The sequence below is a fragment of the Trichosurus vulpecula genome, chromosome 4 (assembly GCF_011100635.1).
Source record: "Trichosurus vulpecula isolate mTriVul1 chromosome 4, mTriVul1.pri, whole genome shotgun sequence".
NCBI lineage: Eukaryota > Metazoa > Chordata > Mammalia > Diprotodontia > Phalangeridae > Trichosurus > Trichosurus vulpecula.
In genome coordinates, this window is record NC_050576.1 from 196,680,105 (window position 1) to 196,698,674 (window position 18,570).

Consider the following 18,570-nt stretch of genomic DNA (forward strand, 5'->3'; position numbering starts at 1 on the left):
GAAAAGGGATAGCTCCTTTAGATTGAATTATCCCTTCTATCCAAAGCTGCATAGGTTACCTAGCAATCTCCAACCAGACAGGAAACAGAAAATAAAGAAACAAAAGAAGTATCTCCCCTGTGAACAACCACAGAGTTATGGGTTTTTCCTTACCATGCAAAAAATAAAGGAAGCATCCTCATCTCTAGGAAACTTGTCAAATGTCAAGAGGATTGCAAACTCCTCTAGTAGGTTATAAGTATATATGTGACTCACCTGAGCTTAGAGATCGGGTGTTTTGTTTATTGTTTGTTATTTGTTTATATTTTCTCTAGCAGCTAGCACAGTGTTATTGCATGAATAGGTGCTTCATAACTAGTTGCTGAATGGATGGATGGTAAAGCATATAATGAACTTATAAAAGTTCCTGCTGCTCTACTGATTCTTCTTTAGGTGGTGGAAGATATGGTATGAAAAACCCTCTTTTTAGATATTTATGGATATCTTTTTGCATCTAATTACCTAAGATAATTTGCTAAATCCAAACTCTAATCTTTCTCACCTGTTCCACTAACCTCTACTTTTCATATTTCTGTTAGAATTAGCATCCTTATTTCTTAAATGACTGATGAACTTTTTCCTTGCTTCTTTTTACTTTAAGCAACTTAAAGCATACTCTAGTTTTAGACTTTTTAAAAAAAGTTAAGTTTATCTGCTAATTACTGCCCTATTAATCTCTTAAGTTCTTGAATTCACTGCTTATTTTCACTGTTTAAAATTCAGCTTTTGGTACTTATTGCTAAATCCCTTTTACGCTGGCTTTTGCACCTGTCACTCTACCAAAACTGCCTTCAATGTGGTCTTTGACAACTTCCTGGAGGCCTTTACAACTCTGAACCATACTTAGCACTACTGGCCACCTTCTTGACTGCTTTCTTTTGGCTGTAGTTTCTGTTATTACTCTCTTAGCTTCTCTAATACTCTCAACTGCTCCTTTGCCAGCTTCTCCTCCTCTTAATGCTCTTTACTATAAGGTTGCCCTACGGAATTTAACTTTGCACCTCAGTTTTTCCTGTCTATAATACATCTGGTTAGAGAAGTCAGCTCTTTAACTAACATCTGTTTATAAACAACTACTAAATTTACCCTTTCTTTCTCCTTCTGAGAGGTTAACCTCCCGACTTCTTGGTTAGGAATAGAGACCATCTAGTCTGGATGTTCTTCGTTTAGGGTATTTGAACTTGGTTGTAAAAAATATTTTGGTAACAGTATAATTGATTTCCTTTGTAATTTTATTTATTTTATTTTATATTTAAAAACATTCTGAGAAAGGGTCCATAGACCTCCCTAGTCTACCAAAGGGGTCCGTGTGAAAAAGGTTAAGAACCCTTTTTCTAGTCTAACCCCCTCATTTTACAGATGAAGAAATTTTACCAGTGACTTACCAGTCAAACCACTACAGAACTACTCTGTAGAGCTTGAAAAAAATATCAAAATTCATCTGGAGAAACTAGATGTGTGTGTACACCAAATGGCATAGCATGTAAAAGAAAAGATTAAATGAGTTACAGGGGGAAATAGGCAGTAAAACTGTATTAGTGAGGAACCTCACTTTATACCTCTCAGGTCTAGATAAATCTAACCTCAAAATAAACAAGAAAGAAGTTAAAGAGATAAATAGAATTTTAGAAAAGTTAGATATGATATCCCTCTGGAGACTATTGAATGGAATAGAAAGGAATATACCTATTCCCAGCTGTGTATGGCAGCTTTACAAAAATCAACCATGTATTAAGGCATAAAAACATCACAAACAAAAGCATAAAAGCAGAAATATTAAATGCATCTTTTTCTGACTGTAATGCAATAAAAATTACATTCAATAAAGGGCCTTTGAAGCATAGATTAAAAATTAATTGGAAACTAAATAATCATCCTAAAGAATGGTTGGATCAAAGAACAAATCATAGAAATAATCAATAATTTCATTAAAGATGATGACAGCAATGAGACAACATACCAATTTTTGTAGGATACAGCCAAAGCAGTACTTAAGGGAAAATTTATATCTCTAAACTCTTTCATCAAGAGAAGAGAAAAAGAGCAGATCAACAAATTAGGCATGAAACTAAAATAACTAGAAAAACAAGTTTAAAACTCTCAATCAAACAGAATAGAGGTCCTAAAAAATCAAAGGAGAGACTAACAAAATTGAAAATTAAAAAAATTCTTTAAACTACTAAATAAAATTAGGAGCTTGTTTTTTTAAAAAATAAAAATAAACAAAATAGATAAACCATCAACTAATTTGACTTTCAAAAGAAGAAAGCCAAATTGTCAACATAAAAAATGAAAAAGGATAAATCATAACTAATGAAGAGGAAATAAAAGCAATTATTAGGAGCTATTTTGCCTAATTATGCCAGTAAAACTAGCAGTTTAAATGAAGTAGATGAATGTTTACAAAAATATAAATTATCTAGATTAACAGAAGAGGAAATAGAATACTTAAATAACCTTATCATAGAAAAAGATATTGAACAAACCATAAATGAGCTCCCTAAAAAAAACCCACCAGAACCAGATGGATTTATAAGTGAATTCTACTGAACATTTAAAGAATAATGAATTCCAGTACTACATAAACTGTTTGAAAAACTGGGTAAGAAAGGAATCCTACCAAATTCCTTTTATAGCATAAATATGGTTGTGATATTTAAACCAGGGAGAGTCAAAACAGAGAAAGAAAATAATAATCCAGTTTCCCAAATGAATATTTGGTGCAAAAATGTAAATAAAATACAAGCAAGAAGATTATAACAATATATCACAAAGACTACACACTGTGACAAACTGTACCAGAAATATAGGGTTGGTTTAGTAGTTGAAAACTATAGGTATAATTGACCATATTAATAACAAAAATCAGAAAACATGATTATTTTAATAGATGCAGAAAAACTTTTTATAAAATAAAACATGCATTCTTGTTAAAAAAAAAAGCATAGGAATAAACAGAGCTTTCCTTAAATTTTAAGTAGTATCTATGTAAAACTAAGAGCAAACATATACTTAGAATGGGGATAAGCTAGAACCTTTTTCATTAAGATCAAGGGTGAAGCACAGATGTCCATTGTCACCATTACTATTTTGTATTGTATTAGAAAAGCTAACTATAGCAATAACAACAAAAAAAAAATTGAAGAAATAAACATAGGCACTGATGAAACTATTGTGCTTTGCAGATAATATGATGGTTTACATAGTGAATGCAAGAGAATCAACTAAAAAACTAATTGAAACAATTTCAGCAAAGTTGCAGGATATAAAATAAACCCATATGAATCATTTGTACTTCTGTATATTACCAGAAAAATCCAGCAGGAAGATAGAAGAGAAATTCCATTTAAAGTAAATATAGAAAATATAAAATACTTGGGAATCTTACCTGACAGAATATACACACAAGAAATATATGAACACAATTACAAAACATTCTTTACACAAATAGATGTAAATAATTGGAGAAATATTAGTTGCTCATATGTAGGCCAAGCCAATATAATAAAAATGGCAATGGTACCTAAATTTATTCAGTGCCAAACCAGTCAGACTATCAAAGAATTAATTTATAGAGCTTGAAAAAAATCACAGAATTCATCTGGAAAAGCAAAGGGTCAAAAATATCAAGGGAATTGATGGAAAAAATGGGAAGGAGAGGGATCTAGTAGTACTAGATCTCAAACTATTCCATAAAAACTATCGGGAAAATTGGAAAGTAGTCTGGCAGAAACTAGGCATAGACCAGCATCTCATACCTTCTACTAAAATAAGCTCAAAATGGGTACATGATTTAGATATAATGAGTGATATATAGTGGAATATTGAAGAAATCACCTGTCAGATCTGTGGATAAGGGAAAGAGTTCATGACCAAATAAGAGAAAAGTTTATAGGAGGTAAAATGGATAATTTTGATTACATAAAATTAAAAAGTTTTTTTCACAAACAAAACCAATGTAGCCAAAAATTAGAAGAAATGCTGGCAACTGGGAAGAAAATCTTTGTAGCAGTTTTTTGGATAAAGGTCTCATTTCTCAAATATATAGGGAACTGAGCCAAATTAAGAGCCATTCCCCAATTGACAAATGGTCAAGGGGTATGAATATTCAGAAGAAAAAATCCAAGCTATCAATAGTCATATGAAAAAATGCTCTAAATAACTAATAAAATTAGAGAAGTGCAAATTAAAACAATTCTGAGATACTATCTTATACCTCTCAGATTAGCTAAAATGACAAATGCAGGAGGAGATAAGGGAAAACAGGTACACTATTACCAGTCTTCATTGTTGGTGGAGCTGTGAACTAGTCCAACTATTCTGGAAAACGGTTGGAAGTGTGCCCCAAAAGCAATTAATGTGTGCATACCCCTTGAAACAGCAATACTGCTGGTAGGGGCTGTACCCCAAGAAGATCAAAGAAAGAGGAAAGGGACACATGTGTACAAAAATATTTATAGCAGCTTTTTTGTGGTGGCAAAGAATTAGAAACTGAGGGGGTGCCCATCAATTGGGGAATAGTCGAGTAAGACATGGTGTTGTTTTTCAGTCATGTCTGACTCTTCGTGACCTCATTTGGGTTTTCTTGGCAAATGAGGAACTGAGGCAAAAAGGGTGAAGTGACTTGCCCGGAGTTATACAACTAGTAAGGGTCTGAGTTCAGATTTGAACTCATCTTCCTGACTCCAGGCCTGCCACTCTATCCACTCCACCACTTTGCTGCCCCAAGTTATTATATGTGAAAGTGATAGAATACTGTTGTGCTATAAGAAATGATGAAGGAGATCATTTCAGAAAAAATCTGGTAAGACTTAAGAACTGTTGAAAAGTGACTTGAGCAGAACCAGAAGAATTTACATAGTAACAGCAATTGTCAAAGATTTAGTAACTGATTGATACAATGCTCCACTACAATTCCAAAGGATTCATGATAAAATATGCTATCTACTTCCAGATAGAGAACCGATGGACTCAGAATATAGAATGAAGAATGTTTTATTCTCTTTATTTTTCTTTTTGAAACATGGCTAAATGTGGGAATATGTTATACATGACTTCGTATGTATAATGGATATTGTATTTCTTGCCTCTCAGTGCATGGGGGAAGGGTGGAAGGAGGGCGAGTACTTGGAACTGGGGGAAAAAAGAATAAAAATGTGTCTATGCTTAAAAAAAAAGTAGGCTTATATCCCAAAGAGATAAAAGAGAGTGAGGATCCATATGTCTGAAAATATTCATAGCAGCAGTTTTTGTTGTGGCAAAAGAACTGGAAACAAAATGGTTTCCATTAATTTGGGAATGGCTGAACAAATTAGTGTATATGAATGTAATGATTTTATTACATTCTAAGAAATGACAAAGGGACAGTGTCAGAGAAACCTGGAAGGACTTTATGAACTAATGTGAAGTGAGCAGAACTAAGAGAACAATTTATAGTAACTATAACGTAAATAAAATAATCCCGAGAGGCTTAAGAACTCTGATCAATGTAATAATCAGTTGAGACTGCAGAAAACTAATGAGTACTTTCCACCTTTTAGCTGAGAGCATGGTGCAGAATGAGACATATTTTTAGACATGGCTAATATGTATATGTGTGCTATATAACTGTGCTTTTTTGTTTTAAGGGAGGGCTTTTATTCTTTTTTGAAGGAGAGAGTTATGGAGAGGACTGGGGAATTAATAAGGAGCCTGGTAAAGTGATACTAAAATAAAGATGTCAATGAATCATTATACTATAAATGAGAGCACAAGGAAACTCTGAAGGAGACAGATGTAGTCAGTTTTGAAACTACTGTGTTAAATTGAAATAAACAGAAAACTCTAAAGTTATGCCTAATGGAGATTTATGGTTTTATTTATAGTCTTATCTTTCTGTTTCCCTTATATATAGAAATATTCATGTTTGTCAGATTCATAGTAGTAAAAAGGAAAAAAGGTTAACAATATCTAAACTATCTAGTTCATTATGTTAAATCTAGTAAGATGAAATTCAAGCAAGATAAATGTAAAGTCTTACATTTAGATTAAATATTGACTTCATAAGTACATGATGGGGGAGGATTCCTGGTTAGGCAACAGTTATCAGAAAAAAGATCTGGAGAACTGCAAAATCAGTATTAGTCAGGTGTGTGATATGTTAGCCAATAAAAGTCTTGGGCTACAGTAAGAGAAATATAATTTCCAGGAAATAAGTAGGTATTTATTCCAAGAGCACTAGCTCTGGAGTCAGAGGGTCTTGAGTGATGCTTGCTGTCTTATGTGACCACGAGCAAGGTTCAGCTCCTTAAACCTGAATTTTTGGGCAGCAGAGATGGGGAAAGAAATTGGTAAACTAGAGAGTATCCAAAGGGGGCAGCGAAGATAGTGAAGGGACTTGAGTCTGTATCATTTGAGAAAAGCTGAAGAAATTTGGGCTTTTATATTGCAGATGGAAGAATTGGGGGTACATGATTACTTTCAAGTATTTGAAGGTCATGTCAAAGAGGGGTTAGACTCACACTATTTGGCCCCACAAGACAAAAAAGAGGAGTAATGAGCGAAGGATAGAGAGAGGCAAATTTGGGCTTGATGTCAGGAAAAACTTCCTACTAATTAAAGCTCTACAAAAATTGAAAGACTGTCTTTGGAGGTAGTGGATTTCTCCTTCTTGGAGTTATTCACGCAGAGAGGTTGTATTATGATTTCCCAAGCATATTATGGGAAGAATTCTTTTGATTTATGGGTTGGACTAGATGGCCATTGAGGTGCCTTCCAACACCGAAATTCTGTGGTTCTATGACTTTCCCTGTTCAGTTTCCATATCACCACTGATAACACCAGCTTCCATCCTGTGTCCTAAGTCCTGAAGTACTCTTTCTAATGTTTTCCTTTCATATGCTACTTCTAGCCTCAATGCTGTAACCTTTGCCTTACTTATGGTAAAATCATTTTTCTCCTCATTTCTATATAATACGTGAAGTATTTCCAAACATATCAACCAATCATATTACATTCCTGAGATCTCACTAATAGTAACCAGTAACCAATGAATTAAGTAAAAATTCCTGAATATTTGAACTTCATAGTGTTATACCAAATTCCCTTTCCCAACTGCTCTGATCCCTTCTGGTATCCAACCCTTGCTAAGGACACACCTGCTTTTCATCCTTATTTAATCTTACCTTCTCCTTTTCCTCAAATCCTTAAGCTACAGCAGACCACCTACCTCCTCAAAATCTGTCTCTAATAGAGCTATCATAAGGTAGCTCATCCTGGACTCACCTACCACCTTGTGTGTTCTTGTATCACCTAGACTTCCGTGCATTTGTTATGCTTCCTATTCTGTGCGTCGTCCTATTAGGTTTAAATACACAGATTGTATTTTTTTTCTCTGTTCTTACCATGAGATTATGAATTCCTTGCGATCCCGTTTCTCTGTCTGTAAAAAGGATGATACTTCCCCATAGGGTTGTTGTGAGGATCATATGAGATGTATATAAAGCACTTTGCTCATCTAAAATAACATACAAATGGTACTTATCGGTATTATAAGGTATTCCTTAAGCCCTTTTTTCTTTTCAAATGAAGTCTCTATGAATCATGTTAAGTCAAGAAGTCAGGAAGAAATGTCTAAAATAGGCAGCTCTTTTACTTCTCTTCTTCTTATCTAGGATCCTAACTGTGCAAGAAATGAATATGGCTTTGGCTTGAGACCTATGACTCTACGTTATGGATATCAATTATTTCTGATTCAGGAGATAGTGCCAAACCATTCCTAAAGGAAAGAGTATGCTTTATACTAGAACTTCTAAAAAAAATTCAATCGTTAATTGATGCCAAGATCCAATTAACTTCCTGGAAATATAATTTGGCAGCTTGCTAAACCAACTCCTATAACTCTACCCTTTTCTACAAAATGAAAGCTGATTCCTTCATTTACACTTTTTCTTTTCTTTGTGAAATTGAGAGTAAAGACACCTGTGTGGGGGATATACATACATACATACATACATGCATGCATATATTATATATGTATCTATATATATTATATGTGTGTATGTATGTGTGTGTGTATATACATATATATATATATACACGAAATCTAGTCTCTGGAAGCAATCTAGTCAGTTGCTGAAGACCTTTGAACTGAAACTGCTTTCCAAAATTACCATTGATCTTTTAATTGCCAAATCTGATGGTCTTTTCCCAGTCCCCATCCTACTTGGCCTCTCAGCTGCATTTGACACTGATAATCACTCCTTTGGGATTTTGTGATATTGTACTCATTCTCCTACCAATTTAACCATTCTTTGACCATTCCTCCTCAGTCTCTTTTGCTGGCTTATCTTCCATATCTTGACCCCTGTCTGTGTCCCTCAAGGCTCTATCCTGGGCTGTCTTCTCTCTCTGTATTCTCTTAATTACTTCATCAGCTCCATGCGTTTAATTTTTAACTCTATGCAGATAGCTCAGAGATAAATATCTAGCTCTGATTTCTCCCTTAAATTTCAGTCTCACATCACCAGCCTCCTATTGAATGTTTCAAACTGGATGTCCTAGAAACATCTCAAACATAATATATCCAGAATAGAATTTAACATCCACCCCACCCCACCCCACCCCCCACTCCAGCTAGTTTCTCAAGATTGTAACTTTGGCATCATCCTTCATTCACTGTCCCTTAATCTACATTATCCATTCAGTTGCCTCATCTTTGTGTTTCTATGTCCCTAGCATTTCTCTCATCCAGCTCCTTCTTAACATTCACATAGCCACAGTTTTAGTGCAGGCCCTCACCACTGCTTGCCTCAGTTATTGCAATAGCATTCTAATTGGTCTCCCTGCATCAACTCTTTCCTTCAGTCTTTCTTCCACAGGGTTGTCAAAGTAATTCTTCTTAAGCTCAGATCTGATCACATTACTTCCTGCTCAATAAACTCCAGTGGCTCCATGTAGCTTCTACTCCAGGATCAAATATAAACTCTTTTATTTTAGCTTGGATGATGCAGCATGGCAGAGCTGATAGAAAACTGGCCTTAGAACTAGGAAGACCTGGCTTAAGTTTCTCCTCTAACGCATAATAGTTGTGTGACACTGAGCCAACTTGTTTAATCTCTCAGTATTCTAGGTAATTTTCTAAGGATGTAAGTTGTAGAGAAGGTAATAACTTGCATCGTATAGTAGGAACTGCCTTTGATTTGGAATCTTGTCTGTTTGCTTAGTTTGGTTGGGTGTACCTTCTGTGATTCACCTGTCACCATAGCAAAGTGGAGTAACATTTCTTTCCTATTCCTTCCTAGTGCTTCATCTGGCTGGGCTGCCATAGTTCAGGAGTCTTATTATCCCAAATTTGGTAATGAAGTTGAGAGAGAGCGTGGTATGGTGGATAGAGCGTTGACTCAGAGCGTTCATGCTGTTTTAAAGATGCCAAAAGTAAAGTCAGGAAGGCAGTGACAATGTATTTATTGGTCAGCAAGAAAAAACAGTAGAACTACCATCTTCTTGTTGTAAGAGGAGGCTAGCTTTATTGTAAAAACAGTTTCTCTCCCTAGTAACTACCTGATCATTTTCAAATGAACTCATTACACTTGGAGTCTGTTTTGTTGCTGGATATGTCCCAGAGTCAGAATGCTCATTTTCCTTGGGTACTACTGCTGAGGTATCCTCTGCTCCTCTGCTCCAGATTTTGGCTAGACTTTCCCTGTTTGAGCTTCCAAGGGACTCTGGGCCTGACCCTATGCTTGTGAGCTGTTTCTTTTTCTTTTTTTTTTTTTTTTTTGCAGAATGAAGTAGGGAAGGAGAAAAATCAGAAATAGAATTTGAGAGCTATCAGAATACAAACGAAATGAGTGGCTTAAGTTTATTTTCTCATTTAATGTAGCTTGACTTGGCTGTACCATGTAGAAACAAGTTCATAGATCTTATTTGGGCCACACAATGGCAAGCTGGATATTTTTACAAGTGTCCTTGAGACCTGAAATTCAGTGCTTTATCCTGTCATTTTCTTTTTATTACAGATGAACAGGAGGCATTGAATTCTATCATGAAAGATCTAGTGGCTCTCCAGATGGGCCGACGTGAGACCATGAAGAACAAAGATACTGGCCACCCAAATAGACAGGTAGGTGTGGCCCCGGCAGTATTTGATGACCTCTCTACAACAAGTTTGCCTGTGAGGTGGGAAATGTGTAGTGAAGTTAAGAGCTTCTCTTTACTTTGATACTGTTGACTAGAGTGATAATTACCCATTTCTCTTCCTTCCCAACCCCTTATTCCCTGGGCTATTAAATGGTAAGTGATAATATCTGCCAGAAAAGTTTGTGTCTAAGACCTTTGAACTTTCAACCTTTGGGGCCCCCAATCATGAATGCTAAACATTGTGTCTCTGATTCCCATAGCTTCTTCCTTGTTTATCTGTAAAGAGATTAGAATGAGTGGATGAACCAAAAATGACTATATCTGACTTTGTTTTGCTTTGTGGGTTAACTGGCAAATTGTTTATTCTGGATTGGCTTTCTTTCCAAATCAGAATGTATCCAGTCAAACTAGTTTACTTAAAATTTAATAATGACACATGTAAAACTTGGGAAGGTAAATTTCCTGCCTAAACATAGATTCCAGAATCTTATTTAACATAGTTTTTCTGTTATCCTTACCATTTTCTTCCTTTCTTCTATTAGTATAATTGAAAATTGACTTCTTTTTAGAGTTTGTATTACTTCAGAAACATTTAAACCTAGGTGATGATTAAAGCCCCATGCTCACCTCCAGTGTCTTCTGGCTATTACCTAGACACTTTCTACCATAGAAAAGGAGTAATAAGGAGTATTTCTTCCCCTACAGGGCAGGTCAGATATATGCCAAATAATCACCTGTTCATTCAACAAATATGTGAGTTCAATGAATGTTGAATAAAGATTTAAATTAACTTTAGAAGATTCCCTCGAACCTTTTCAGGAATTCTTTTGGCTCCTGGGTGGGGTAGGCACAGGACTATAGATCATCTTCTCCCTGAGGACTATTGAATATAATGTCTCCACAGTATTTTCTAGTTTTAGGAATATTAGGGGGTCCAGAATCCCATTAGCCCAGTTAAATATATAACTTGATAGGGGTGATTAGTTAAAATGTGATTTTATTTTCTTTATTACTTTTGAGCTTCTTTGGGGCTAGGACTCACTTTTGTACTCTTTTTCCAAACTGTCATAGTCATAGTCCTCCATACTGTCTAATTGTTTGGGAATCTACCCTTTTATGACTGGATGGTATTCAAAGAACCATTTGGAAGGAACATTTTGCCGGAATAAGGCCCCACTCCCAGACTTGAGCTTGGAGACCTCACTCCTTTTCTGATGTCAAATGTTTGGTGCGATACTATCCAGATATTGTCCTTCTAAATAGTCAAACGGGAAGCAGCTATTTAATGGAAAATAAAAGCTTTCTTGAGTTTGAAGGGCCACAGTTATTTTAGAATTTGGGTGTAAGAAGGCCTGGGTGCCCCAGGGAGGAAGAAGGACACATTTTTAAGAAATGCATGTGATTGAGGTAAGAAACCATTATGAGGCAAACCCTGATTTAGCTTTACTAGGTCAGAGAGACCTGCTAGGTTTTTTTTTTTTCTTCTTCTTCTTCTCCTCCTTCAAACTGGGTGAAGTCATTGGTTGTTTTTTCAGCTGCTTGTGAAGGCAGAAGGTCAGTAGAAAGACTGACTGATCCTGGTGATTCCTGATGAAAAGACATAATTAGGAAATAACCCTACTGCATGGTCTTAGTTGAGAGGCACCACAGTTTATCTATATTACACTTTGTCTTTCGTTTAGTTTACTTCATTTTTATGGAAAATACAATTGCATTAACAATAGGTTTTTTGTTTTTAAAGAAAAAACATAACAGCAGCAGCTCAGCCCACTTGAACAGCCCCACAATAACAACGAGCCCATGTGCAGGGGCCAGTGAAGAAAAGAAAATTTCGGTAAGAAACCATATTATGCTTTAAACTGAAATGAATTTTTACAAAATGTCTATGTTATAATATTAGGGTTGGAAGAGTGATGAATTGATTTCCTCAATTGAGTGCTTTTAAGGCTGATGAAGTTAGATTACTTACATCCTGTTTTTGTAGATAACACATCTCACTTTGATGTTATTCAGTTATGTTGTTGTTGAGTCGTTTCGGTCATGTCCAAGTCTTCATGACCCCATTTGAGGTTTTCTTGGCAAAGAAATTGAAGCAGTTTGCCATTTCCTTCTCCAGCTCATTTTCAGATGAGGAACTGAGGCAGACAGGGTTAAGTGATGTACCCAGGGTCACATCTAGTAAGTAAGTGTCTGAGGTCATATTTTAACTCAGTTCCTCCTGACTCCAAGCCCAGTGCTCCATCCACTGTGCCACCTAGCTGCCCTCTTCAGTTTTACATTCTCTCAAATTGTTCCTGAATTTGAGGAAGCTACTTAACTGGTGGAGGGAGACTAGAAATTTGAAAAGGGAGTTGTATTTATTTAATGTATTTTCTCTTTCACAAAGTTATATTCTAATGCTTCTTTGTGATGTGGAGGTGACCTTGTGTCCTCCAGATTATGCCAGTGGAAGACAGGCTCTGAAGGTTCTGTCATGCTGGAAAGGCTTCTAGTGCAGTTCTTGTAGTAAAGGGAATCTGCTTTCCTAGAAGCAGCCTAGCTAATTATGAAGCAGCTTGTCATCAGCAGGCTTAGTTTCTTGGCCACAGTAACCCATCAAACAAAGAAAAATTCAGAGTAGCTCTTAGATAAAAAAGAAAGTACAAAATGGCCCTTCCACTTCTGAATTGACAATAGCAAAGTATCAGAAGTATTAGCTGTTACTGTAATAAATGTGAAATCATTGTTCAGTAACCAATAAGGAGGCCTACGACTGGAGGAAATGAAATTAATCACAACATTCTTGCTACAAATGAAACCAGTTAAACGGTAGCAGCTAAATGAATTGATAATCACAGATTTTCCTTGGAGAGGGAAATAAGAGAATTGGTAAAGTGGATTTAATCATGGTCCTACGGGTAACAAGTAATATCATTTCATGGAATTGATCATCTCATATTCCATTGCTTGCAAGTGTTTGCAAAAAGACCACTATGAAAATTTTTGTTATGTACTAGGGTCTATTACATATGGTGAAGCAGTAGTAAAATTCTAATAAGATCTCAATAAGATCCTCCATATACTTTGATTCTTGATGACAAGAAATACGTTGGAAAATATGGATTAGGAAAACATAAGGAGAGAGGCCAAAGATCTATACTATTCAATAACTACTTTATTGAAGAAAAAGAATTGGTAGGTATTGGACACAGGGAACACTGAATGACATCTCAAACAATGAAACTGATTATATTTTAACAGACAAAAAATAACTTGTTAATAAGGTGGGCTTCATTCCTAAATCAGCTGTCTGTGTATGGACCAGTAACTTGTTAGTGCAGAGATCAAAGTGAGTAGAAAGAAAAATAAAATGAGAAAAAAAGATATGGCAATTAAAACACTTTAGTCTCCTTTTATACAAAAATTTACCTTATATAAATCAACTGCCATGCCAAGCAACCAAAAGAGCTTACAAAGCATCTTAGTAACCAATTCTTGACTTAGTTGAGAAAGTGCCATATGGAGAGTGATGGCAGTCAAATACCGCATTGGTTTAGTGTGTCATTTTGTTTGTACACCTGTGTGGAGAAGGATAATGGAAGATTAAGCATAAAACAGAGAGAAACAGTAGAAGATTAAAAAAAAACATTTTAAAGAAAGCTTAGTGAGAGGCACAATTAAGCAAAGATATCCCAAGGACATTTAAAATTTAAAAAAGGGGGGGGCAGGGAACAAACTAAAGAAAAATAGAAAAGGTCTTCAAAGGTTTTTATAACAAACTTTTCACCATCAAAGACAGAAGAATCATCACATTGGACTTTAACATCATAGTGCTAGATATGCTCATAGAGGAGGTAGAAATGCACTGAAGAGAACATAGACAGGGAGGAGAAGCTGGACTAGGCCAGGTGGACATAAAGGATATCTTCATAGAGTCCTCTTTTCCTTTGGCTTAAAGCACCATCTTCTGCATGAATCTTTTCCTGATCTCACCCAAACTGCTATAGTACTTTACTTCCCAAATTACCATATGTATTAACTACTTTTTACAAATATATGTGTATATTTACTTGATGTTTATGCAGCTTATATTTAAATATGTGCTTCTTGTCTCCCTCATTAGAATGTTAGCTCATGGATATGGATTGTTTCACTCTTTGTACTTGTATCCCTTGCTCTGTAACACAGTGCTTGGCATGTGAGAGCTTAAAAAATATTTGTTGCTTGATTAATAAGTCTTTGCTGTAGGTGATAAAATTGTGAGGGATGGATTCCCAAAGGAGGGAAAGATATTGAAGGTGTGGGAAAAAAATGTGAGGTTTTATTAATATTGTCAGGGGGAGCAACCAAGAAAATACCATGAATTACTGAGCCATGTAGCTACTTTCCTCTCTATTAGATTTTTCACAGGAGGATGTTATATTTGATCCTAGAAGTGTTAGGGAACAAGTGAAACTTACTGAGTAGGGGGAGGTGACATGTTCAGCCCTGCACTTTAGGAAGACAACTCTTACAGCTGAATGGAGGATAGACTGGAGTGGGGAGAGACTTGTCAGCAAGATCAGCCACGAGGGCTTGATGAAGAGGAAGAGTCCAGATATGAGGTGATGAAGGCATGTACCAGGCTGATAGTAGTGTCAGAGGACAGAAAGAGGCATATGCAAGAGACTTTACAAAGGTAAGATAGACAGACCTTGGCAATAGATTGGGTATGGGGAGTAAGAGAGAATGAAGAGTTGAGGATGTTACTTAGGTGGGGAGACTGGAAGGATGGTGTTGCCCTTAACAGTAATAGTTTGGAGGAGGGAAAGGTTTGGACGAAAAAATACATTCAATTTTCTACATGTTGAGTTTTGTGAAGTCCAGTAGGCACTTGGAGGTGACATGCTGACAGTCAGCAGAGAGGTTAGGGCCGGATAAGTCGACTGAAGAATCATCAACATAGAGATGATAATGGGATGAGATCACCAAATGAAATAGAGTAGGAGGAAAAGAGAAGAGGGCCCAGAAGAGTCCTGTGGGAACCCCACTCTTAGTGGGTGTGACATAGATGAAGATCGAGCAAAGGAGACTGAGAAGGAGCAGTTAGATAGATAGGTAGGAAGAAAAGCTGGAGAGAGTATTTTCCTGAAACCTAGGGAGAAGAAAGTATCAAGGAAAAGATGATGATCACCAGTGTCAGAGGCTGCAGAGAGGTCAAGGATGAAGACTGAGAAATGGTTATTAGGTTTGGCAATTAAGACATTATTAGTAGTCTCTTGCATATAATAATTGTTCAAATATTTGTTGAATAATTGAATTTAATTGAAGCACAGATAGGGAAAGGGAGGAATATCCAATCTCTGTTATACAGATTTTCTCCCTTTCTTGTTGAGTGATTAGACATATTCTGATGTATTCTTTTCTATTTAGTTGTGTAATCCATCATCTCCTACCTTAGTATATATATGTGTATATATATATATATATATATATATATATATATATATATATATATATATATATATATATATATATATATATATAGGCAGTTACTCATTAATATTTATTAAGTGTTGTTGAGTAGGACAGGGTACAAGTATGTGTAAAGTCTGAGAGCTGATCCAACATTCTAGGAACCTTCCTACCAAACCCAATAGTAATACATGTACTAAAGAGAGCGCTTTCCCTTTTCCTTGGCTAGAGGGAGCCACTCTATAACCCCTGCTGCAGGCACATGGAGGAGTAAGCCAGCGCAATGCCAGTCCTCACTGGGAGAAACTCCATTTGTTTTTAATATGTGGTGAATTTACAAAGGCAGCCAGGTTACCTGGGGACATTCTGGCACTGAGTTTAATTCCTAATAAAAGTATGTTCAGGGTAAAAAGAAAAAAGGTGATGAAAGGGTTAAATATTCTTTGTCTACAGTAGAGTACTGTCCTATAGGACTACTCCTTTTAGTCTGACATTTGAAGTTTCTGGAAATAATAACCTAACTTCTAGAAATTCCAGTAGAAGAGAAATCTGCCCTCACCTCTGCCACTTTATCTCCTGTTCTTTACCTTGGATTTTACTGTATGGGAAAGGACTAAAGCAGAAGAGACTACCTCTTAAGTTATTTGCCAACAGGGGGACTTGCTAGCTTTCTTTCAAGGGTTTGAAAGTAAACTCATTCTGCTTGACTCCAGAGGTCAAAGCTAGGAGTAATGGGTAGATGTCGTAGAAGCATATTGAGGTTTGATGTGAGGAAAAACTTCTGACCAATTAGAGCTGTTCAAAAGGGGAATGGCTGCCTTATAAAGTGGTAAAGCAGTGACTGAATGATTACTCATAAGGGATAATGTAGGGAAGATACTTGTTCAGATAGTGGTTAGACTAAATGCTCTCCAAGATCCCTTTCCAAGTCATAAAAGCTGTGATTCATTGAAGGAGATAGTTACTTATGCATTTAATTGGTGTTTCTTTCAAATAGGCTAATGAGAACATATTAAAATTAAAATTTTATTTTTGGTACTCTTTTAAAAAAATTTCTTTTCCTTTTCAGAAATTCATCCTTGACATAAGGCTCAAAAATGTATGCTAGAGATAAGATGCAGAACCAGAAGGAGAGTGAGAGTAGATGGTGGCTCCCAGGAAGGAGAAAGAGGAGATTTAAGCTTTTTCAGATCAGGAGTAAATAATAAAATATATACACACACATACACATACACACACACACACATATATATATATATAAAATAAAATCTATTTTCAATTTGGAATTTTGCGAATAAAGTGATTAAAATATCCATACCTTTTGCCCCAGAGATTCTACCCCTAGGCATATGTCCCAAGAAGATCATTGATAAAAGAAAAGGACCCCTATAAAACCTATAAATAGTAAATGGTAATCTATTCAGTATTTCTCAGATTCTTCCTTCCCTCCTCCCACCACACTCTCATTTTCCCAACTTTATGCTGAGATTTGGGGAATTCAAATGGCATTTCTTCATGGTGTTAGTGGAAGTTAGCCCTACCAATAATCATTTTCTTAATTGAGACAGTCATATTGCCCTTTTTTCCTGATATTGTTATCTGTTACTTTTTCATATGATTTAGTTCTTGAAGGAATCTTACAGATTAATCCAGTCTAACCCCCAATTTTGAGGAAACTGAGATTTGGGTTAAATGACTGACCCAAAGTTATATAGCTAATTATGGTAGGGTTAAGATTTGAACCCAGGTTCTCTTATTCTAAATCCAGTGCTCTTTTTTTTTGAAGTTACATCACTTCTGTTGCTTTTATATATTTTCTGTCACCAAATTAGTTGTGGGGGGATAGGTAAGGAGCCTAAATTGTTATACTATGATTTCTCCCAGCAGCCTGAGCACCTCCCAGTTGCATTTTGTTTCCCCTATTAGATTGTGAGCTTCTAAGTGGTGGAAACCATCTTTTGACTTTCTTTGTATCCTTTTAGCGCTTAGCACAGTGCCTGGCACATCATAGGTTCGTAATAAATGCTTATTGACTAGCTGACAGTTCAGTTTAGCCAGATTCTTTTGTTTTCCTATTTATGATACATTAGCACTATGCTACATGCTGTGAGGAATAGAAAAGAAATGTAAGACATAGTCTCAATATCTATGAACTCTTCTGGTAAAATGAGACTCACGTGAAGCGTTTAAACAGCAATATAAGTTTTTGTGTTGTTGTGCCAACATGTATGGTCCAGATAAAGAATGTTATGGAAAATCAGATTAAGAAGGAGGCAACTCTATGGAGTCATTGGAAAAGCTAACATCAAAAAATGTTGAGCTTAAACAGTCCTTGAAGGATTGATGGGATTTATATAAGTAGAAAGAAGAGTCAGTGGATATTCTGGATGGGAGAACAAGAGCAAAGGCCTAGAGAGAGAAGCAAGCAGGTGAAAGGAAGAGGTCAGAGTTGTAGGGTTTCTCAGTGTGGGCCACTAGGAGGAGGCTTGATGAATCTCGGGTAGATGTGCTTGAGTGCTAGACTTAATAAGCAATAATGAATTTTAACTTTTTCTTGCAAATGTAACAGAAAAATGCTTAGTTTGTGGCCTCACCCAGAAATGCATTCATTTTCCTTAATTATTGGAAGGAAACTTTTTGGAAGAGATTTGAAATATGCTGATCCATTCTAGAAATGGGAGCCAAATGAAATTCTGGATTCCCTAGGTTATAGCAGAATGAACAAAATTACCTAGGCCTCAGAGACACCCAATCACATTGATGTCGTTCAGAGTCATACCTAGAATGTGGCAAATTAGGGTGCTTGCCTCAGACTGCGTGCATGAGGGGAAGGAGAAAGCAACAGCAAAAGAAGCTGGTATTTGTGTACAATAAGAATCTTCATGTCACCCAGCTTGTCTCACTGAGGCAACATGGCTAGCTGAGATTGATTTCCTAACAGTAATACCTCGTTTTCCCATTTCATACGTAGTCTCTCAC

The 18,570-nt window shown here is 36.1% G+C and overlaps 1 protein-coding gene across 1 annotated transcript in view; it reads left to right on the forward strand.

The window, feature by feature from the left end:
* The window catches only part of MAP3K3 (mitogen-activated protein kinase kinase kinase 3), a 101,575-nt gene that overhangs the window by 11,567 nt on the left and 71,438 nt on the right, over positions 1-18,570 (forward strand). The window contains exons 2-3 of the mRNA XM_036756874.1: positions 10,038-10,141; positions 11,900-11,992. Coding sequence (XP_036612769.1) covers positions 10,038-10,141; positions 11,900-11,992 — 197 coding nt within the window. The remainder of the gene's footprint in view (positions 1-10,037; positions 10,142-11,899; positions 11,993-18,570) is intronic.